Source organism: Chlorocebus sabaeus, chromosome 22 (genome assembly GCF_047675955.1).
Source record: "Chlorocebus sabaeus isolate Y175 chromosome 22, mChlSab1.0.hap1, whole genome shotgun sequence".
Lineage (NCBI taxonomy): Eukaryota > Metazoa > Chordata > Mammalia > Primates > Cercopithecidae > Chlorocebus > Chlorocebus sabaeus.
Window position 1 is genome coordinate 74,402,995 of NC_132925.1, and position 23,944 is coordinate 74,426,938.

The 23,944-nt window shown below is 39.5% G+C and overlaps 1 protein-coding gene across 19 annotated transcripts in view; it reads left to right on the plus strand.

The window, feature by feature from the left end:
• MAGI1 (membrane associated guanylate kinase, WW and PDZ domain containing 1) overlaps positions 1-23,944 on the plus strand; it is a 675,347-nt gene that overhangs the window by 638,245 nt on the left and 13,158 nt on the right. For 6 of the 19 annotated variants that reach the window (XM_073009956.1, XM_007984898.3, XM_007984906.3 and 3 more), the window contains 5 exons: positions 3,487-3,570; positions 7,114-7,205; positions 8,669-8,861; positions 11,239-11,532; positions 14,829-15,032. In XM_073009956.1, the coding sequence (XP_072866057.1) occupies positions 3,487-3,570; positions 7,114-7,205; positions 8,669-8,861; positions 11,239-11,532; positions 14,829-15,032 (867 nt within the window). The remainder of the gene's footprint in view (positions 1-3,486; positions 3,571-7,113; positions 7,206-8,668; positions 8,862-11,238; positions 11,533-14,828; positions 15,033-23,944) is intronic. The other 13 variants (XM_007984907.3, XM_073009958.1, XM_073009959.1 and 10 more) reach the window with 7 other exon arrangements.

Here is a 23,944-nt window from a genome sequence, read left to right on the forward strand (position 1 = left end):
TTAACCATTATAATCTCTCTAAACATTTCCCACAAAAAGGAAAAAACAATAGCAGTGAGTGGTTGTGCTTTAATTACTTATCCAGTGCTTTACCTTTTCTGTAAATACGAGCTAGTGATAGTATACTTTGTAACTTCTTGGCTCATATAAACATAATATCACTCTCATGTTTAATGTCTTACTTTTTATTATGAAATGATTTCCAAAAGCTATTCGCCATAAATAATCATTTATCTTACCAATGGAAGTTCCTAAAATGCCTTAATTTTAGGCGATGCAAACTGCTTGTTGTTGTTGTTGTTGTTGTTGTTGTTCTTGGGTTGCTGTTTTCTGATGTTTTCTTATGAGTATAATTGGTCAGGGTGAGGCAGCTATGAAGGACAGATGCCTCATTTTCTCTTTTTGGTATGGGGTAGGGGAGAGGTGTTGTGACGGTGGAGTTTTGGTTTGTTGAAGGGTCTGAGAGAAGCTGGAAGAGTGAAGAGTGAAGAGTGCTCATCCTCCCTTCAGCACAGGTTTCATTTCTAGCTGCAACTGTGGTCACTGCTCAGCAGGGACATCGAGAGTCGTGGCAGAGAGGTTGTGTGAGGTGTGGGGCCCTGGCCTCCTGTCCACCACACAGACTTGGCTGTGCTGTGCTTCCTTTGCCCGCCGAAGTGCATGCTGAAAGTCTACTTCTCTGTGACCAAGCAAAATGGGGCAGTGAGGCCAGCATCCTTGCCTGAGGAGGAAAGTTGGTCAGTCCACTGAGTGATACTCAGCAGTTTGGGGGCAGAGGTGAGCCTGGAGTCTTGCTGGTTATCAAATGTTAGGAGTTGCTCAGGGCTCTATCCTTTTCCTCTTCAAGGGAGAAATATTACTGCCTTCTTACTACCACAATGCATGGAATTAAATAGGCTGTTTTGGCTACAAGTTCACTCTGCTGACAAAAAGCCCACTGATTTGAGCAGGGACTTATTTTAGTCGCTGGACTAGAAAGACACCCCTAAAGTACCCCCGAGGCCTGACTAAAGGAAATGAAGTTCCATTTGGAATGACCTCATATGCAGTGGATGCTAACCAGGAACCAGATTCTGTCCTCATTGTGTCTCCTCACTCATTGTAGTGATTTCACTGAAGTAAACCGTTTAAGAGATGTTTGTAAAGAGGAGCGTTTTCACATTCCCTCCACATTTCTCTCTAAGCATGTGGCTCGTCCAATCAATGGCCCGACTTCAGTTAATGTTGAGATATTGCTTTATTGACCAAGCTCCTGCTTTCCTCAATACAGTACACATTTATGATTGAGTTTTCCTGTATGAATCTTTTCATGATAAAATGAATTGCATTCTGAAGGGCTGGCAGGGGCATCATGGGTTGACAGGAAAATTCTAAAACATCCATTTAATAGAAGGCTCTTGCTCAAATGCCATTTTTACCCTGGTGGTGGCAAATTTTCTTAAGAATTTGACCTAATCAAATGTTCCTAAAAAAGTTTTCACCAGGAAAAAAAAAATAAGAAAAAATATGTAATGTGGCCATAGCCAGCTGCTGTAAGTACTGAAATTGCTCAGGTGGCAGCCGGACTGAAATATTTGGGGCCAGGCGTCGTGACTTACTCATGTAATCCCAGCACTTTGGGAGGCCTAGGCGGGAGGATCATGAAGTCAGGAGTTGGAGACCAGCCTGGCCAATATGGTGAAACCCCGTCTCTACTGAAAAATACAAAAATTAGCCAGGTGTGGTGGCATGTGCCTGTAGTCCCAGCTACTCAAGAGGCTGAGGCAGGAGAATCACTGGAACCTGGGAGGTGGAGCTTGCAGTGAGCCAGGATCATGCCACTGCACTCCAGCCTGGGTGACAGTGTGAGACTCTGTCTCAAAAAAGAAAAGAAAAGAAATATTCAGAATGGTGCCAGTTTTGTTCCTTCACTTTCTTTAACATCTGAGGAATCGGATAGAGCAGCACAAATGGGAATCTATTCCTTTTTGGTAATTGGAGGCTCTGTAGTTGACTGATAGATAGTAGCAACCTAATTGATGTTAAGATTCACATTGATTTCTTCCTCACTACTAAATGAGGATAATGATGAGACCTCCACCTGGCCCCGATGGTGATTATTCAGTATCTGTCACAGATTTTATTTTCACAGCACCTAGGAATGAACCTGCATCAATCTTGTGTTTGAATCAGTATTTTTCTTTATCTCAGATCAGTTTCTGCCATTCCCTTAGGTTGTTTCATATCTTGTCTTTCAAAGGGAAAAAAGTGTATAGCCTTGTTAGATGTGATTCCCTGCCCCTTCTCCCCAAGACAGTAAAATGAGCAGAGTACTCCAGGAAAAACAGGAAAATTGAAGTCAGCAGCAGCAGCTTAACTGTGCCATATTACCCTCTTTTTGTTGGAAATACATTGTTCTTTTTCTTTTCTTTTATTATTAGGGGCAATGTGGAGATTAACACAATCTGTGATCGCATTCCTTCACATGGTCTAAATTTGTTGCGATGTACCATATTTTTGATATGGCCATCTCTCAAGGCAGCAGCATTAGAATGAATCAGTCTGAATTACACATGTGTTCATGAATCCCTTTGAAGGGTTTCAATGTTTAATTAAAAACAAAGACGAGCACTGAAGTCCTTTAAAAGCCATGTTGCCTGTTTTATAGTTTCTCTAGAATTGTGCACATCTTAAAAACGACAGTGATGCAGTCTTATTAGTAAATGTTTAGGAGAATCAGATCACATCCAGTAGCATTTACTACAAAAGAAATTATAAGGCTTGTAGTTGAGACTTTGCCTGTTCACTATATAGTTTGGAAGAAAAAGCTCAAAACTGTCCTATTAACCAACATTGTAAATCTGTCCTGCCTTGGAGAGACATGTTTACAAGTTTGGAAGTGGCGATTGAGCTTCTTTATCATAGTAAGCTTAAGAAGCTTGGATGTACCTCCAGATTTTAAGAGCTATTATGACAGTATTTGTGTGTTTGTTCGTTCTCTGATAGATCCATTGATTTGCATCTCTAAATATAAGACTGTTCTGGCTTGAAATGCTTAGAATTCACCTGAACAGATATTAGTACAAGAATGAATTTCATCCTGAACTTGATACACTTTTGAATAAATGCTGTAGTTTAATGGTAGCACAAATATACTTAAATTTTTCCAAAAGCAATAAGGGTTTAGACAAACCATGATTGAAGTAAGGCCAATCAAGAATGTGTACTTTAGAGCGTCATTAAATAAGGAGAGTTTAAGATGGTAATAGGAGTTATAGGAAACTCTCAATGGTGCAATTGTAAATTCTAGTTTTTTGACAGGTAAAGCACTGTGAGAAAAAAAAGAAAGAAAAAAATGGAATCAAACTATGGTCTTTTTAAATAACAGCCATGACCTTTATTGTGAACGCTGAACTGCCTGTTCCTTATCAGTCAAAACTAAATTAAAGTGAACTAAGAGAAAGAATGTATATTAAGCTTTGCAAAATTGTGAAATTAATATTCCAGCCATGTCACCTTCACCTGCATCGGGATTGAGCAAGGGTGAGAGAGAGAGAGAAATCAATTCCACGAATTTTGGAGAATGTCCGAGTAAGGATCTGCTGAAAACTTTTGTCTCTCCATTTTCATTCATCTTGTTTGATGTTCTCATTGGTCTGGGGGCCTGGGGAGAAGTTCAGAAAAGAGAGGGAAGAAAAGAGGGGCATGAAGGGAAGTGCCTTGGAGCTCTTGTTGACCAAATGCAAACCAAAGACAAGATGGAATAAAAAGGGTTTTGCATGCCCTTGTCAAGTCTGGAAATGTGTTAGTATGTCTGTAGTAATAGAGACACCAGGAGGTTTCTCTGCAAACCTGGTGGTTCCATTCTCTCTAATTATCAAAGGAAGTCTTTTGACTGCTTTATTGAATTGTCACTGGCATTGCCAAAAGGAGACTAACTGCAGAAATTGTTCATATGCAAGGGCTTACAAATGAAAACTGGACAAGGTTTTCTTAGCTCTATTTGATTTAGCCTCACTCAAAAAAAAGGGATATTAATATCGGAAAAATGGTTCTACCTTACTGCCGCCTAAAAACTTAATTGTAATAAAACCTGCCTGAAGTAAGGAAGGAAACCATTTTGGGGGAAGTAGTTTAGAAACTTCAATGCCTCTAAGAAGAGGTGGCCTCAGAGGACACAGAAGAGAGAAATTTCATAATCCCATAATGTGTTTCAGTACTGATTTATTGCCCAAGTTATATATTGGGGTAAATGATTTAGTTGGTAGAAGAGTAGAATTGTTAAAATGCCAAAATTGAAGTAGCAGAAGACTTTCTTTGTAACATGTCTGTGTGTTGATGTTTTTATCTGTGTTTTCTGGCTCGCTGTTGTGTCTTTAACATCCCTAGTGTCAGTGGGCATCTTCCTTTTCAACAGAAAACCTTTAAATAAATTTGCCATTTTCCCACTGATTCTCAGAAGGAAATGAAGTTTTTTTGTTTTTTTTGTTTTTTTTTTTTCCATGTGGACTAAACGGTGTGATAAGCCTAAATCTGTTGGCCACAACCTCCCATACCATGCTAGCTCACACCTAAATGAGCAACAGTAGGCAGAAACTTGTTACATTTGGTGTCACTGTAGGATGGCCAAATGTTCCTGTGTTAAATGATGCTGAGAAAAATAGGTCTGGGCTGGAAGTCTCTGCAGAGGCCCTTTCGTTGTTCCCAGAAAGGCCACACACTCAGCAGACCTAAAACAGACTGCCAGGAACCCAGTGCTGGCTGGACAGCACCAGTGGTCTATTTCGGTAATAATCCTCCTGCTTGAGTGAACCAAAGACGGAGACACAACTTGATTTAATTTGTTGTTTCATTGAGGCTATTACAGCAAATATCCTTTAGCCAGCTACTCGAACAGAAAGAAAATATTGTTACCTTAGCGTGCTCAAGAAAATATTACTCTCAAATTATGTTTATGGGAGTCCTGTGCTGTAGCTTAGCTCCATGTTCCCAGTGTTTTGCAGCTTAGCCTCAGCAATTATAATAAAAGCAGTGGATAGAAAGTACCCATTTACAGCCCTGGCACTGAGATAGCTCAAGTAAAAAGATCAGATTCGAACTCCTCTGACTTGTACTTACTGGTCATTTGGTTTCTTGTCTGTTGGTGCATTCATTCACTATACATTTTAAGTTGGTGGGTGAATCACTAAAAAGGGACATCTCTTCACCAACCTAAAATCTAAACATCCACCTTCTTCTTCCCTATTCCGTTGTACAAAACTGGAGAATAAAAGAATTAAATTCTCAGGTCTGCACTTTCTTTCAGCCCCAAATCCAGTTAATTAAATAAGAAGGTATGCACTACAGCGTTTGAAAATCTCCTTTAGGATTCATTGCAACTGAATCATATTTTTTTCTCTTTAAATAAAAGATATGTCATTTTATAGGTCATAAAACACCCTATGTATATATTAAAATATTAAGTAAGAATTAAATAGAAATAACCCTCTTTTACCTTAGTGAAGTAACAGAGTGGTGTATAGAACGATTTCATGTATAGTAAGTATTTTCTTATGGAAATTACATTTCTTTTAAAAAACAAGATATTCATTTTAAAGCCCTGGACCATTACTGGGCGTTGAAAGTAAAATACCAAGTTATTGGAAAATGAATTAATACTTTCAATGCTGAAATATCATAGGCAAATTCTAGAGTAAATCGCGATTTTGGCAATGAGATATATGATTCATTAATATAGACTTTTTGTCATCACCATTGATCTTAAGGATTTGGAGGCCTGGCTGATTTTGGTAATAGTATTGAAATCCTAATAAACTTTGTACAGTCACCCCTCAGTATCTGCCGGGAATTGATTTCAGGACACCTGCATCCCCCACCAAGGTTATAAAAATCCATGGATGCTTAAATCCCTAGAAAATAGCATAATATTTGTGTGGAACACACACATACACACACACACACTCTCCTTCCTGTATTATTTGTTTGTTTTTTGTTTGTGTATTTATTTATCTATTTGAGACAGCGTCTCACTCTGTCACCCAGGCTGGAGTGCACTGGAGCAGTCATGGCTCACTGCAGTTTTAACCTCCCTGGCTCAAGCGATTCTCCCACCTCAGCTTCCTGAGTAGCTAGGACTATAGACACACACCACCACACCTGACCCATTTTTTATTTTTTGTAGAGACAAGGTCTCACTATGTTGCCCAGACTCAAATGCCTGGGCTCAAGTGATTCGCTGGCTTTGGCCTCCCAAAGTGCTGGGATTGCCACTGTAAGCTACCGCACCCACCTCCTCCTATATACTTTAAATCATCTCTACATTGCTTATGACATCTAATACAATGCAAATGCCATGTAAATAATTGTGATACTGTATTACTTAGGAATAATGACAAGAAAAAAAATCTCTACGTATTCATCACAGCTAAAACCATTGTAGGTCTAACAAATTTTCTATCTGTGATTGGTTGAATCTAAGGATGCAGAACCCACAGATATGGAGGGCTGACTGTATGCAGAAATACTAGAATGTTTGAGAGTAATTTTTGGCAAAAATGATCTAACAAATTATTAGCATTGCTAGTCTTAATTATTTTAAGGAAGAAGAAAGTGACTTAAAGATAAATCAGAAAGTCTGTTTAAACCAAGCTGTTCTCTTTCATCTTCTAGTAGAGGAAACATCTGGTGACTTAACATGACTTCAGAATCCTTAGAGCTGGCTTCAGAGGTGGCTCTGACTTAGCCTGAGTTCTGTTCTTGGACATGGACACCTGCTTTGCGGTGTGGCACATCATACTTTTAATTTACTTAATTCCCTTTGCAAGAATACTGAGGAAAGCAGTTAATGCTGACTATTTGTAGTTAAGGATCATGGCTTGGGCTTGATTCGGAATTATCAAACAGTGATGAGAGTCCTTTGAAGAACTTTAGGGTTCAGTGACTATTCCCACTATTTACGTTATCCCATGTCTTCTGTTATTTCACCTGTTCAGAGTATTTTGTTTCTTTGCCTATATTGAAAAGCTTCCATCTGATCAAGCACCACCATTCTTGTCCTGCAACTGTGTTCATCTTGGGGGTATCACTGCTTTTATCAGAAAAATAATCCATGTCTTTTTTCTTCCCTCTCTGCAGTTCCAGATTACCAGGAACAGGACATCTTCCTCTGGAGAAAAGAGACTGGATTTGGATTTAGGATTCTGGGTGGAAATGAACCAGGGGAACCTGTGAGTCTTTTGCTCATCTCTCTCCCCAGCATATTTTTCTAAGGCTTCAAAGCAAATTGGCAACAGTGACAAATCACCAAGATTTGTCCAGCTAGATGCAACACTGACTCTTTCATCTTGAGTGGTATGGGTTTTTCATTGGGTTTTGTGGAGCACTGTTTGTCTTGAGGAAGAAGAGACTAGATTCTTTCTAAAAAGTTTGTATGAGTGTTTGTGAAAAGTGGCAGCTGCAGCCTCTGTAGACCACCCCTTTCCCCCAAGGGAGACAAAAACAGAAAGCAAAACAGGATAATCATCACCTGATATAACAGTAGCCTGGTCCTTCTGGCCAGGTCCCTTCACTCTGCCAGCAGGTACTGGGCTTTGTGTGTTGAGTTGCTGGTGTGCAGAGAGTATTTCACAAAGCCTTATGAGACAGTGATTGGAGAATGTCAGACCCCTGCCTTTACAAAACTTGAGAAAGAACCCTGAGTAAGGGTCAAGAAACATTGAACTTCCTTGGATCTCAGTGACCTCCATTTTGGAATAAATTTAGAATAACATAACAGGGTTCTTTTGAAGGAAGAAAAGAAAACTAAAATAGGTATTGTTAATTTCCTTGTGATAATAACAGCCATTATTCATCGAGCGCTTACTATGTGCCAGGTTCTGTGCTAAAGGCTCTTAACATATATTCTCTCATTTATCCATCAAACCCACCAGTTTATCCCGTTTTCACATTAAGAAAAAGAAAGGCTAATTAACTTGCCCAAGATCACGGAGCTACCAAATGGAGGGACTGACAAATAAGGTCTGACTCGAATCCATGTCCTTAACAACTATTTTGTCAAAGTTCTTTGCAAACTATAAATGCCACGTCAAGGTAACTATAGCGTTATTGTCTGCTGGAAAGGCGAGGCAGGCACAAGTATTCTAGCTAAGGTTTAGTGAATGGCAAATATAACAGCAAGACACTAACTATAAAGAATGCTCTAATTTCAGGTGCTAAAAGACTTCGAAAATGGAGATGTCCAACCAACTTTTGCTTCATTCATTCATTTAAGAGTATTTATTACATATTCCCTATTCCTAGGCATGATGCTAGACTCTTAAATAAAAGTAATATTAAAATTTTATTAGCAGAGTTGTATGGAAAGAGAGTTTTTAGGTAGCTAGGAAAGAAAAATAGGTTGTACAATGAAGGGAGAAAAGTGATTTATATCTGCAGAGGAGAAAAAGAAAGAGTGAGTTGTCAATAGGCCACAGATAAACATCTGGAAACTAAGCAAGAAATATTCTTTCCACCATTTAATAATTGTGGCAATACTTAGCACAATGTCTTGTACACAGTGGGTGCTCAGTAAATGTTTGTGGCATGCCTGCAGACATGAATGAATGAATAGTTCCCAGAGATGTGAAGGCCATTTGATGTCACAGTAAATGTAGGAGAGAAGTGTTTCATCCATCGTTCAATTATTCAACAGATTTATATTGGTCACATTGTACCACTGGGTGCTGCTGATACCGACGGCCGCCTGAGGTCTGGAGATGAATTAATCTGTGTGGATGGGACGCCAGTAATTGGAAAATCACACCAGCTTGTGGTCCAGCTTATGCAACAAGCTGCCAAACAAGGCCACGTCAATCTCACAGTGCGGCGTAAAGTGGTTTTTGCGGGTATGTATTTCATTCATTCCTTCAGACAGTGCGTTGTCACTTGATTCACAGAAAAGGCCTCCTTCCTGTGTCTGCCTCCTTGAGCATCTATTTTAGCAAATGTTTGCAAATGTGATCAAGCTCAGAATTTCCAGATGGCTTGCTTCTCTCAAACCCTGCAAAAATTACTGTCATTCTAAAGTACTTTAATGTGCCGTTTGCATATGTTCAACAAAGTCTTCCAGAGGAAGGCTTGTTGAATATATATTACTTCCCTTCTATCTCCTTGCAAATCAGAACTTAGCCATCCTCTTCATTTGATGATAAATCCTCAACAAATGAGGTCATTATGAAAGTCAGAAGAGTTGTAGCTTCATATCACGAGAACAAAAATTGGGTTTGTGCTACAAAATAAGCTCATAAAAAAGTTACTGATTTCTTACTGTCCTATGTATTAAACCAAGGTTTTTTTTTTTCTTTCTACAAGAAAGTTGTAGAGCCAGCCAGTTCTAGGTCAGCTTTGATTCCTTCTTCCTGCCCATAAGCTTTGAACTTTAATTCTCAAAATACTACATATCCTTTCAGGCTCAGCACAAATATAACCTTCTTCCCTCGGAAATTCCTCCTTCCTCCAACTACCTTCAGATTTTAGCATTCCCTCCTTGCCATTCTAGTGACTCATGGTTTACTTCCACATCAGAATCTGCCATTTTGAGACAGTGAATTGTGTGAGTGTCTGTCCTTTCCCTTGACCTACCAGCTTCCTGAAAGCTCACGTTGAATACACCTTGATTGTTCACCTTTGGATGCAGCTCCCACTTTGAAACCTTTGAGACAGAACCCAGAATACAGCAGAAGTGATTGTCTTCTATCAGTTGAATTACTGGAGAAATATGACCTGAAATATTATGAATTCTCGTGGCATTAATATTAGTGAAACAGATACCTGCCAGATCAAATTAATTGGTACCTTGTTTTTTTTTTAAAAAAAGTATAACCCATTTTAAATGGTATATGATTAATTATAGAATTAAGATGTTAAATTCCAATGTGAGAGTCCTACCTCCTGCATCCATGGAAAACAGTGTTAATCTGCTGTAGGTTATGTCCCTAGAGCTTGTTTGTGGCCTCACCATCCTTCTTAACATAGTATTCCATGCAGCTAAAAGCAGTCAGTTAGAACTGGTTTTTGAGATGAGATGAAAACTATCTGACTTCCCTGGCTCAAATAGAAATAGTAAGGCAATGTGATTTTTTTGTTTCAGGTTTATTTTTTAAAATATTAAATATTTTGGATTTTTAGCTCTGTGTAAAAGGCGTGTCAAAACTATGAAGAGACATTATGCAAAGCGAACTAGTCACAAAAGGAGAAATATTGATTCCCTTTATATGAGGTACCTAGGGTAGTCAAATTTATAGAGACAGAAAGCAGGATGATGGTTGGTGGGGGATGGAGGAAATGGGAAGGGGAATTAGTTTTTAATGAGTACAGAGTTTCAATTTGGGGAAAACGACAAAATTCTGGAGATGGATGATGATGATGGTTGCACAAAAATGTGAATGCAGTTAATACCACTCAACTATATGCTTAAAAATGGTTTAAAATTTTGTTACGCTTATTTTTCCACAATTAATCTATGAAAAGAGAAGCTTTTGAAAATAAATACAGTCTGATCCAAAACTTGGACACAACACACATTTTGTTTTTGGCATAGTTGGTTCCACCTACTATGTTGGCTGTTTAGGAGCGCTTTAGTAACACTAGCATGGTGACTAAATTCAGAAGGAGGCCAGTGTATCTGCTTCTGTGATCAGAGTAGATGTTGACACCTGGAAGCTAAGAAGAGAAGCATGTGTGTCTCACAGGTGTTGTCATGAACCCCACATAGGGCAGGTAGCCTCAACGTTACCATCACCTTATTGTTTGTTGCCTGATGGAAAAAGCTGAGTGGAAATGTGATTGGAAAGTGATGACAATATGAACGTGCATCCAAGGTTGTATCTATGAAGCCAAAATGGTGGTCTTCGCGGATGTAGCCCTCACCTACCCTTAGGCCCTTCCCTTTGTGCAATGGGGAAATATTTCACAGCAGGTTGATCTTGCTGCACACTTGATTCTGAGTGTGGATGTCGACATATAGCATGCTATAAAATAACGAACGCTATTTGCAAGTCCCATTTGATGTTAAGTAGGATCAATGTTCGTAGATACTGAATGGTTAATATTTGTCAAGAGAAGCTGCTTTCAATCCATATATCCAGGTTTTGTGAAACCAGGTACTGTCTCCTCCCCTCGGTTCATGTTTTGATTTCTTGCGGGAGTTGCGGGAAGGAGGGATGGGCAGCAGGATGGAGGGGCTGCCGGACACGGTGATGTACGCGTGCATCTCTATTACAGTACCCAAAACCGAGAACGAGGTGCCCTCGCCAGCCTCCTCTCATCACAGTAGCAACCAGCCAGCCTCGCTGACAGAAGAGAAGCGCACCCCGCAGGGCAGCCAGAATTCGCTGAACACGGTGAGCTCGGGCAGCGGCAGCACCAGCGGCATCGGCAGCGGCGGCGGCGGGGGCAGCGGCGTGGTCAGCACTGTGGTGCAGCCCTACGACGTGGAGATCCGGCGTGGGGAGAACGAGGGCTTCGGCTTCGTCATCGTGTCCTCGGTGAGCAGGCCCGAAGCAGGCACGACCTTTGGTGAGTGCTGAATGTGAAATCGCCCAGGATTTCCTACCATGCCTGGGAGTTTTTGTTCTCCTGTGAGTGAAAGCTGACCCAGACCTCATGAGCAGAAATGCTTTATGGCTTCTTGCTCTGGGTAATTAAAGACTTAATTGGGGATGGAGTTGATTTGGTAGCTTTTTCCCTTTTGAAGATTGGAAATATTTGTTTGGCCCTTTCAACTTCCACCCTGAGAATGTGATCACGCACAGACGACTTAAAGCATACATCAGATTTGCGTGAAATTTGAATAGCAGCCGGGTGCGGTGGCTCACGCCTGTAATCCCCGCACTTTGGGAGGCCGAGGCGGGTGGATCACTTGAGGTCAGGAGTTTGAGACCATGGCCAACATGGTGAAACCCCATCTCTACTAAAAGTACAAAAATTAGCTGTGCGTGGTGGTGCATGCCTGTAATCCCAGGTACTTGGGAAGCTGAGGCAAGAGAATCGCTTGAACCTGGGAGGTGGACCTTGCAGTGAGCCCAGATCGTGCCACTGTATTCCAGCCTGGGTGACACAGCGAGACTCCGTCTGAAAAAAAAAGGAAAAAGAAAAAGAGATTTGAATAGCAACCCCTGGACAGCATACAGAGTCTAAAGTTTTTGCCAAAGCAAAACTTTTGAAAGGTATTGAATAGGATAGCACTAATTGCAAGGGCCTCAGAATGGTCTTAAGAATATCTTAAGAGTTTTTACACGGAGCATACAGCTGTAGAAATGCTCTAGGAAAAATAGAGATATAAGGAATAAAAATACTACAGGAGATGCTAGTCCACCTCATCTGTGTTCTTTCTCTACTGTATTCCCATAGGATTTTTTTTTAATTTTAAATAATATTTTTACTGTTGCTTGATTTAAAGTCTAGTTAAAATCTGAGTTAAGAGTCATTTGATTTTCCTGTCTCATCCAGACATTGAGGGTTTCAGCAAAGTATGTAGAAACACAGTTGTCACTTTCTCAGAAGGTTCACTCTCTGCTGGGTACACTAGCAAAGACCAATAGAAACCCAGATGATTGCAGAAACTAGTGATATATGAATGTTTCCCATTGCAATGGATTGATTATAGATGTATACTCCAAAAATGATCCACCTTCCTGATTGAGTAAAAAGTCATTTGTTATCTCCCGAGCACATTTGTTACTTACTATGGAATACAATGGGAGAAGGGGAAGGGCTGTGTAGGCTGTGCAGGCTTTTCATGTACCTCAGCTCTATCCCTGAATGACTTACCCACGTGGAAACTGGCTAGGATCAGCAAGGTGCTACACCCCTTTAGCATTCTCATCCAGTAGAACTCACTTGGCCTCCATTTAGTCTTGGTGTGTTGCTTCCTGCTAGAGCTGTCTCCCCATAAGTTTTATGTTTAACAGGGGACAGTGACTCAGCCAGGTCTATGCATGTGTGGCTGCAGTAACAAACGCCCATTACTAACAGTGCTTTTTGAGCTACATTAATAAAGTCATCATAGCATGTCATGGATGGATGACCTGAAATCAAAGCAAGGTTTTTTGGTTTTGTTTTAAAATTTATTTAAGAGACTTTCCTGCTTAATATAAAAATGAAGAGAAGGAAGAGGGGAGAAAGAAATCCCAAATTATTTTCTTCAGATTTACAATTTGACTGTCTCCATGCATCCTGTGATGTTCCTATTTCAGAATTGTCAGTTTCACCTTCGAGAAAGAAATAGCATATATGTCAAGTGGCAGGTTATGTGTTATATAATGAATATTGTATTCACACTCACAATTTGGTCTTTGATTGTTTTCCTTTGGCTCTTACAACGAACAAATTAAACTTTCCCTAATACCTTGCATGAGACTTCTGAGCTTTGCTGAACTTTCCTCAGACCTGCTGTTCAATACCTTTGTGATACCAGTTGTCCTTGGAGATCAACTAAACTTAGTCAAGACCTTGAATTTGAGTATGGGAGCATTCCAGCATGCCTACCTGTTGTATTCTAATAGACTGTTAACTTTTAAAAATTATCTTACCTTGATGTTCCATCCTGTGATACAAGCTCAGGCAAATCTGCTGAAATTCAAAGGAATTAAAGCTCATTTTCCCACACGCGTTACCCTTAAGGTCCAAATTATGACAGAAGAGCCTACTCAGTTCGTTGTAATGTCCCTCATGTTAATTTTGTCACCCTTTCCAAAAGGTAACTCAACTGCATAACTACCTTCATAGTCCCCAGAAAGACAAATTCTCAAAGTAGGTGAATATGCATAAGAACTTTGAAACTCAATACATGATTAACTAGATTAACTAGAAATCTATATCAGGCCTCAAAACCAGCCACCTCTCTCTAGAAGTTAGCAATGACATGCAGTGCCTCAAAGTGCACGATAAACCTTTCTCTCCAAATGCACTTTTCCCGGTCTTTGATATTGTGGATGTGCAGTAACTGATGATGAGAAAGGAAATGATTAAAGGAAAAAGGGTGAGGAAAGATTTGAACCTAGCTTTGGATCAATGTCCTCAGCCTAAATAGGTACTAGATTTTCATAGTCCTTTGAGGAGATTTTTGTGAGGCAGGAGGATGATTTCAGAGCTAATGAACCAGTCGGGCCACACTTTGAAAGCACATAAGACTAGCTGCTTGAGCAAAGGTCCTAAAAGGAAAAATAAGCTTCAAGGTTGGGTGCTTTCTTGGCTCATCTCTTATAATTACGCTCATTTTCTAAAGCTTTCATCATTCTGGGGAGAAGGCAGAAAATCTGAGTGTTTGTTCATTAGGTGTTTTCAGATTGAATTTTTGGTGCTAGCAGACTTATGCCTCACCAGATGCCCAGTGATTATTTTTCTAAACGGAGAAGGAACAAAACATTGGCAGAAGCTTAAACAACAGCTGGCAAAAATGAAGTGACACGAACACAGAATGAGTAAAAGCATCCATCCCAGCCTTGGGTTTCACATTTGCAGTCCCAAAATAAGCCAACAGCGAGTTATTTTCGGGCTCTTAAAAATCTTTGAAGTTGCCAGCTATCCCAAATTTTGTAATTGGTTTAAGGAGGAAACCTGGGGGTTCCCCTGATTTTGAATCTGGAAAGGATGGCAGCAATCGATTCTAGTTTCAGGGCAGTAGTTCCTTATACAGACACCCTGAGTATTGCCAATGTTTTGACCATCAGTGCAGAGCTCTCCTTTAATAACATTTGCTTAATGCTTTAATTAATTAACACTTAACCTTCTCTTTCCCTTTTCAACCCTTTTTCTCTTCCCTTTGCTATATTCCCACGTAACTTTAAAAAAATTAAAACTCAATATCAAAGCAGGCAATGCATGTGTGGCTATGCCTCACAAAATAGGTCGGATTATTGAGGGGAGCCCTGCTGACCGCTGTGGCAAGCTGAAAGTAGGAGACCGGATCTTGGCAGTAAATGGATGTTCCATCACCAACAAATCCCATTCAGACATTGTGAACCTAATCAAGGAAGCAGGAAACACAGTTACCCTCCGCATCATTCCTGGGGATGGTAAAGTATACCTATTATCTCTCTCTCTCTCTCTCTCTCTCTCTCTGTCTTTTCCTTTTCTCTCTCTCTCTTTCATTAGTGTTCATGTAACTGAATAGTGTTAATTTAGTGGCAGCTTCATTCATCCTTAACTAAATATACCCATTAAGTAAACATGAGCCATTGTTACTAACCCATTATCTCACCCTCTTATGTAATTAATCCTTTAGCCCTGTGACCCTGTCTTGCTGCAGATATAAAAGTTTCAGAAAAATCTTCACCCTTTCCTCAACTTATTTAGCTTTTAGTGTCCTCGTCTTCAACACTATAAAATAGTTTTAATACAGGTAGTACAGATCCTCTGATATGTGTAATATGAACTGTATAATCTGGTGACATGACAAAACCTGCATGGTAGCAATTCAGAGTCAATACTGTGTTTTTTTAGAATAAGTGAATGTATCAAAGTTTTTTATTTAATGGGAGAATCTAAGAGTTTGTGTCTACTGGATTTGTCCCTAATTTTTGTATGTGAATGAAGAAAGAATGAAATCTCTATATTTTTGATAGATTGTATCTGCATTAAACTAGGCCTATCCTTATTTGTTTGTTTGATTAGTTAAATTCAAATCTTTGGTTCTTTTATATAACTTCTGCCCTCCAGGGAACATTGGCATTGTATGCAGTGGGTGCAAGTAGCATCTAGTGAGGTCAGACATGCTTCAAAACATCCTACAGAACACAGAATAGCCCTCACAATAAGAAGTTACCCAGCACAAAATACCAATACTCATTGTATTATTCATGTTTAATAAAAATTAAGTTGAGACTGAGTGCGGTGTCTCACACCTGTAATCCCAGCACTTTGGGAGTTCAAGGCGGGTGGATCACCTGAGGTCAGGAGTTTGAGACCAGCCTGGCCAACATGGTGAAACCCTGTCTCTACTAAAAATACAAAAATTAGCCTAGCATGGTGGCACATGCCTGTAGTCCCAGCTACTTGGGAGGCTGAGGCAGGAGAATCGCTTGAGCCCAGGAGGCAGAGGTTGCAGTGAGCCGAGACTACGCCACTGCACTCCAGCCTGGGCAATAGGTCGAGACTCATCTCAAAAAAAAAAAAAAAAAAAATTTAGGTTGATACACTAATGTCAGGAAGTATAGATCCTTTAGAGAATTAGATCCTGAATATTCACTTTATTCTAAGCTGACTCTGCCCTGGAGAGGAAAGTGACACTTGTCCCAAAATGTTTAAATGTCTTTTTTTCAGTCTTGCTATACATGTTATAAAATATATATTCTAAAAGTCAGTGAGTATTTCTCAAAAAAAAATCTGGTTTATAAAGATAGTGTGATAAAAACTCTATGCCATGTATCTATAAAATAAGAAAATTAGACATTTTATCTGAAAGTTATTTACCAAATGAGTATTTTTATATACTAACTGCTAGAAAGTGAACTTTATAGTTCAAGATTTGAAAGGTATAGCCGGTGCCTTAAGGAAAAGGTAAATGCAAAACCAAACAGTAAATGTTTGAGAATTGTTGGTTCCAAGAACAGAAAACTTTCTCTGCACCAAAAATATCCCACACTAAATATGGAGCAAAAAAATGGCTTCTTGAATGATGGTCTACTTCACCCTCCTTCAAATGCATGGTTAGTCATTTACCAACTGGTCTGGAGTTCATTCCACCAATTCACCACTCTGGAAAGCTATTACAATTTAGGAAAGGGGTCCCAAGATGATAGAACGTAGGTTCCTAATGGGAAGGATGAAGGAAGCCAGAAAATACAGTGAGAAGTGATTGAGAGAGCCAAATGTGGTCCAGACATCCCTCCTTTCATTGCACTTCATTTTATTGCACTTTGCAGGTACTTCATTTTGTACAAATTGAAGGTTTGTGGCCACTCTGCTTTGAGCAAGTCTGTCAGTGTCATTTTTCCAGCAGCAGTTGCTCACTTTGTGCCTCTGTGTCACATTTTGGTAATTCTAACAGTATTTCAAGCTTTATTAGTTTTAGTTATTATTATACCTGCTGTGATGACCTGTGACCAATGATCTTTGATGTTACTATTATAATTGTTTGGGGGTGCCACAAACCATACCCACATACGAAGACAAACAATTAATAAATGTCATGTGTGTTCTGACTGCTCCACTGACTAGCCATTCCCCATCTCTGTTCCTTTCCTCAGACCTTTTCCAAGATAAAGCAATATTGAAATTAGGACAATAAATAACCTTACAATGGCCTCTAACTCTTCGTATGAAAGGAAGAGTCACATCTCTCACTTTAAATCAAAAGCTAGAAATGATTAAGCTTAGTGAGGAAGGCATATCAAAAGCTGAGATAGGGCAAAAGCTAGATCCTTCATGCTAAACATTTATCCAAGTTGTGAATGCAAAGGAAAATTTCTTAAAGGAAATTAAAAGTGCCACTCCAGAGAACACACGGATTTTAAGAAAGTGAAACAGCCTTATTGCTGATATGGAGAAAGTGTGAGTGGTCTGGATAGAAAATCAAACCAATCACAGCATTCCCTTAAGCCGGAGTCCAATCCAGAGCAAGTTCCTAAGTCCTCAATTCAGTAAAGGCTGAGAGAGGGGAGAAAGCTGGAGAAGATAGTTTGAAGCTAGCAGAGGTGGGTTCCTGAGATTTAAAGAAATAAACCATCACCATAACGTGAAAGTATAAGGGTAAGCAGCAAGTACAAATGTAAAAGCTGCAGCAAGTTTTCCAGATGATTTAATTATTAAGATCATAGATGAAGGTGGCTGCACAAAATGACAGATTTTCAGTGTAGACAAAACAGTATTCTATTAGAAGAAGATGTCATTTAAGACTTCCCTAGCTAGAGAGGAGACATCAATTCCTAGTTTCAAAGCTTCAAAGGACTGGCTGACTCTCTTGTGAGGGACTAATGCAGCTGATGACTTTAAGTTGAAGCCAGTGCTCATTTGACTATTCTAAAAATGCTAGAACCTTTCAGAATGATGCTAAATATACTCTGCCTGTGCTCTAGAAATGGAATAACAAAGCCTGAATGACAGCACATCTGTTGTGCTGTGGTTTATTGAGTATTTTAAGCCCACTATTGAGACCTACTGCTTAGGGGAAAAAAAATTTCTTTCAATATATTACTGCTCTTTGACAATACACCTGGTCACCCAAGAGTTCTAATGGAAATGCACAAGGAAATGAATGTTGTTCTCATGCCTGCTAACACAACATCTATTCTGTAGTTCATGGATCAAGGAGTCATTTTGACTTTTAAGTCTTACTGTTTAAGAAATGTATTTTGTAAGGCTATACCTGCTGTAGATAGTGGTGGCTCTAATGGATTTGGAAAATCCATTTGGAAAGATTTGGAAAATCTTCTGGAAAAGATTCACCCTTCTAGATGCCATTAAGAACATTTATGATTCATCGGAGAAGGTTAAAATTTGACATTAACAAGATTTTAGAAGAGGTTGACTCCAACCTTCATTGGTGACTTTGAGGGGTTTGAGACTTCAGTGGAGGAAGGAACTGCAGGAGTTCTTTTGTGGTGGAAATAGCAAGAGAAGTAGAATTGGAAGTGGAGCCTGAAGATATGACTGAATTGCAATAGTCTCATGATAAAACTTGAACAGACGAGGAGTTGCTTCTTATGGATGAACAAAGAAAATGGTTTCTTGAGATGGAATCTACTGGTAAAGGTGTTGTGAACTTTGGTGAAATGACAACAAAGGGTTTCGATTATTACATCAACTTAGTTAATAAAGCAGTGGCAGAGTCTGAGAGGATTGACTCCAATTTTTTTAAAAAAAAGTTCTACTGAGGGTAAAATGCTATCAAACAGCAACACACTGCAGAGAAATCTTTCGTTAAAGGAAGAGCCCTGTGATGTGGCAAACTTCATTGTTGTCTTATTTTAAGAGGTTGCCACAGCTACCCAGCCTTCAGCAACCACCACCCTGATCAATCAGCAGGCATCAACATCAAGGCAAGACCCTCCATCAGCAAAAAAAGATTACAACTCTCTGAAGGCTCAGATAATCATTAGCATTTTTTAGCAATAAAGTATTTTAAAATTAAGGTAATTTTTTTAAACATAATGCTATTGCACACCTAATAGACTATAGTAGAGTGTAAACATAAATTTTATATGCACTGGGAAACCAAAGAATTTGCATGACTCACTTTACTGGAATACCTGCTTTTTTATTGCCATGATCTGGAACTGAACCCATGGTATCTCCAAGGTATGCTTTGTGTATGAATTTAGACACACTTATCTACATGCCATGGAAAGATATCAAACAGACTAACCCAAAAGAACAGGACCCAGGGATTGACTTTCTGGGTTTATAACTGGTCAGTCTTATTGTGGGAATAAGAATGTCTGAAAAAGGAAGGAAAGAAAGTACTCCGCAAGTGAAGAGCGTAGAAGAAGAGTTTGAAGTCAGTAAAGACATAAATACTCAGAAGCGACTTATTCTACAGTGTAGATAGTAGATGTTGACTTAATAAAATACACAGGTGGGTGCAGTGGCACACGCCTGTAATCCCAGCACTTTGGGAGGCTGACGCAAGAGGATCACTTGAGCTCAGGAGTTCCAGACCAGCCTTGGCAACATTTTTAGAGTAGTAGAGACATTGTCTCTACTAAAAATTCAAAACAATTAGCTAGGAGAGGTGGCTTGCACCCATAGTCCAACTGTTTGGGGCAGGGGACAGGAGGCACTGAGGCAGGTGGGTGGCTGGAGCCCAGGAGGTGGAGGTCGAGCTTCGGTGAGCCCTGATCATGCCACTGCACTCCAGCCTGGATGACAGAGTGAGACCCTGTCTCAGAACAAACAAAATAAAACAAAATATCCTGGAAAAAAAACTTTTAAGCCTGAACACCAAAAATTATCATGCAGGGTGGATTATCCAATAACATTGGCATTATAAAGGCAATTTTAAAATTTAAATACATAGGAAATATAAAATTCACATAGATATCTTGTGCTACCTTGGTTAGAAACAAGTAAACATAAAACTGGTACAAGATAGTTGAGGATTGTTATTTTTCATGGCAGTACATGTTCTGCTGAGCATCCAAGATGTTTCAGAAATTTGGTTGATATAATAAACCTCTTCTCTAGTTACTTTGTAAGTGCCAGAAGCCAGGTAAAGGGAATCAAGTCTGGCAAAGGATGAATATGTGATACTCTTTTTTTTTTGAGACGGAGTCTCGCTCTGTCGCCCAGGCTGGAGTGCAGTGGCACGATCTCGGCTCACTGCAAGCTCTGCCTGCCGGATTCACGGTGATGCTCATATTTTAAGTGGGTCTGAGAAACAGCATCTTGGAAATTAGAGTTGAAGCAGAGGAGTTAGATTTCTCAAAAGATGTGGGAGATCTAGGAGGATTTTGCAAACCTCTAGAAGACAAAGGTGACCATTGCAGTTCAGTGAAGTGATAATCACGTGGGATCCACTTCCTTTCTGTGAAAGTGTGTTGGACATAGTTGATTCCAAGGTACAATGGAGGTGCCGATGCCTCAGGTCTCCTTCAGATCTTTTACTCTAATATTTACTTCATCAAGTGGCCCAAAGGCCATTTGTTTCATGATATCTACAAGGAGACTGAAGGCCTTAACTCAGAGTAGTTTCTGAGCTCTTAGAAATCTATCACGTCTGCAGCCAGGCATGGTAGCTCCTGCCTGTAATCCCAGCACATTGGGAGGCCAAGGTGGGCACATTGCCTGAGCTCAGGAGTTCAAGACCAGCCCAGGCAACATGGTGAAACCCTGTCTCTACTAAAATTCAAAAAATTAGCCAGGCATGTTGGCACATGCCTGTAGTCCCAGCTACTCAGGAGGCTGAGACACAAGAATTGCTTGAAACCAGGAGGCGGAGGTTGCAGTGAGTCAAGATCGTACCACTGCCCACTCCAGACTGGGCAACAGTGAGACTGTCTTCAGGAAAAAAAAAAAAAGAATCCATCATATCTGGGATACTATTCTTGAAACCCCAGGAGGCCCTTTGAAAAGATGCTGTGTCATTTGTGCAGTGCTTGAGTCTACTCTGAGTCTATTTCCATGTCTACTTCATGCTACCTAATTCTTTGTTCTTGTCATCTGTCACCTCATTCTTTCTCCAGTTTCACTTATCTCAGTCTTTAGTTTCCCTGACTCTGCTTCCCACATTTCTCTCTAACTTTTCCAACAAAACCTCCAAAACGTGATTCCTCTTTCCTTGGCATTATTGTATGTTAGAAGGTCTGGCAGGAGTGTTTTCACAGCCTTGGTCAGGCCAAGGTTTGGGGAGCCTCACCTTTGCTAATTTGATTCTCTTTGGGACCAGGGCGGACAATGGGGGAGGGCAGAAACTTTTCTCCTGTGAGATTGGGCAAGGAATGAATGAATAAGTACACAATGGCAGCACAGAAGGGCCCAGAGAATGGCTGAACATACTGAATCTGAACTTGAAATCTAAGAAGTCAAATATTTGCATTGTATAGAGATGCCCCATGGAGTAGGAGAGAGACTTTAATCAGACAAGGACAGACACTTACTGAGCCAGGTAACATAGAATCATCAGATTGAGTCAAGTTCAACATGAAAATCTTTAGGAGCTTAAAAATGCTTTATTTGAATAATGGTCCTAAATTGGCACTTCAGATCACTCTGATTCAAAGTATTTGCTTGTGTAGGAGGTAGAACTTGGCAACATACAGATATTGCTGTTTCCTTGGCAAAGGCATTAGAATAGTAAAAAGTCTCCCAAAACTTTTCAAATATTTATGGGATTCAAATTTTCCCGTGCTGCCCGTAGATATTTATTACATACGTGTTTATCCAGTAAAATATTTATGACAGGAATGATTGTATCCGTTGTTGATTTGCTTGGCTTTCGATGTGGATTCCACAAGGGGAGGCTAAGGATATTAACATGGGAACAAGGTTAGAATTGTAATCGCTTGTCACAGATAGATAGGTTGAAACCCAAGATGGAAGCTGCTGTCGGAAGAGTAAGTGCTGAGATTTGGAATAGTCCCTGGACAGGGCTGTGAGAGCTAGGATTTGCTTCTCTTGATACATGACTGCTATGGAAAGTGTAGTAATCTCCATTTTCACTCCTCTGAGAGAGCTAAAGTAGGTATAAACACTGTTTAATAAAGGGTGTTGGGTACTTTCTGGAATTTGTCATAAAAGTACCTAATCTGTCCACGTGCCTTGCAGTTTTAAAAGTCGAATACATTGACACCTCTTTCTAATACTGTTGCTGGAGGGCAGGGAGACTCATACTCTTGTTACAGGCCCTTCTTTTATATTTTTTTCTACCATAAGTGGCCACTTTTGCTTTGGGATAAAGCTCTTTTATAATGGACTCATCTCTGTATTTTAAATAGCTAGAGAGAATTTCAGCACATATAATCCTGGCTTAATTCCAAATGAAGAATTAAAAGTTCACTAAAACAAGTATAACTTTATCGATAGTATAAAAACATCCTGGAAATCTAGGGTATACCTAATATTATTTTGGTGCTGCTCTGAAGATGGTTTATAAAATCTAGCCGTCAAAGCAGGATATTTCATGTTTTAATTCATCTATGATACTGCTTGGTGAAGTTGATAGTATTTATACAGTAAAATAAAATTATTTCTTATTTGAAAGGAATGTTCCAGTTGGATGTGGTTTCCTTGATACCAGCACATAATTCCTGTATAAACCAAAAACTAAAAGTTCACTGTCAGGCAGGTCCTGGGTTTCATTCCCAGTATCTCCACCTGCTGCCTGAGTGACCTTAGACATATTACCTACATTTTCTATACCCCAGTGTCTTCATTTGTAAACTGGGGCCATAATTATACCTATTTTATTGAGTGGTGAGAGTTAAATGAAGTAATATATGTGGTAATGGACTTAGCACAGTGCTTGGCACATTTAAATGATCATTGAATGGTGGTGGTTCATAGATTAAGATAAATAACAAATGAGGAAAATTCAGCAAGCTCAATTCGACATTTGCATGTTAAATGTTAATTTTACCATGCTTAAAATTATACTTCAACCCAAAAAAGAGTTTCACAGACATACAGATGAGGAAAAACATAGCAAATAAAGGATAGGAATAAAAATAATAAAGGAATTCTGTGTATTGGGTTATCTCATGAAATCATGAAAGCAGCAGAAAAATAAAAATAGTTTGAGAATGGAATCTGATCTGCTTAGAAAACTCTGGCTACCAACAACACACAAGAACTCTAAAGAGGAACCTCTGTACAATTCAATAATTATAATCACTTTGATTACAAGGAGACATTGTTTTTAGTATCCTGATTATGATTTCCCCATGGCCTGAACAACCTGGTGATTTCTGAGAGTCTCCATAAAATTAATTGCAATGAGCAATATGAAGTTTGCTAAAAGACCAATACAGGAGTTAATGAAAGTTCTGGAGAGTCACAGTGATGGCTATACAGCTTGTTTGTCCTATTTAGTGACACAGTGAGCCTACTTATGAAAAATAATCACTGATTCATCACCTTGGTTCTGCTGGTTAACTGTCCTCAAATGGGAGTCATATGAAGGAGCTAGCGTTCCTCCAAAAGCTATGAAAATAATTTTCTGTTATAATAGCAGTCATTAAAATATACCAACAATATGCTTTTAACATTATGACAATAATAAATACATGGTACCAAAAATATGCTTATCACTTCTGAGCAGTTTTTGTGTACCAGGGACTATTCCAAACAATCTTCTTGGATCATCTTTACCCCAATTTCCTTAGATAATTCTCTTATTCCCAACGTGCAGACGAGAAAACTGAGGCACTGAGAATTTGAGTAACTTTGCTTAAGTCCCATCCAGGAAATCGAAGAGCCTAGAATGCAAAGTCAGATAAGACAGTCTGATTCCAAAATCTGACCTAGTCACCATTGTGCTAAACTGTCTCCCAGC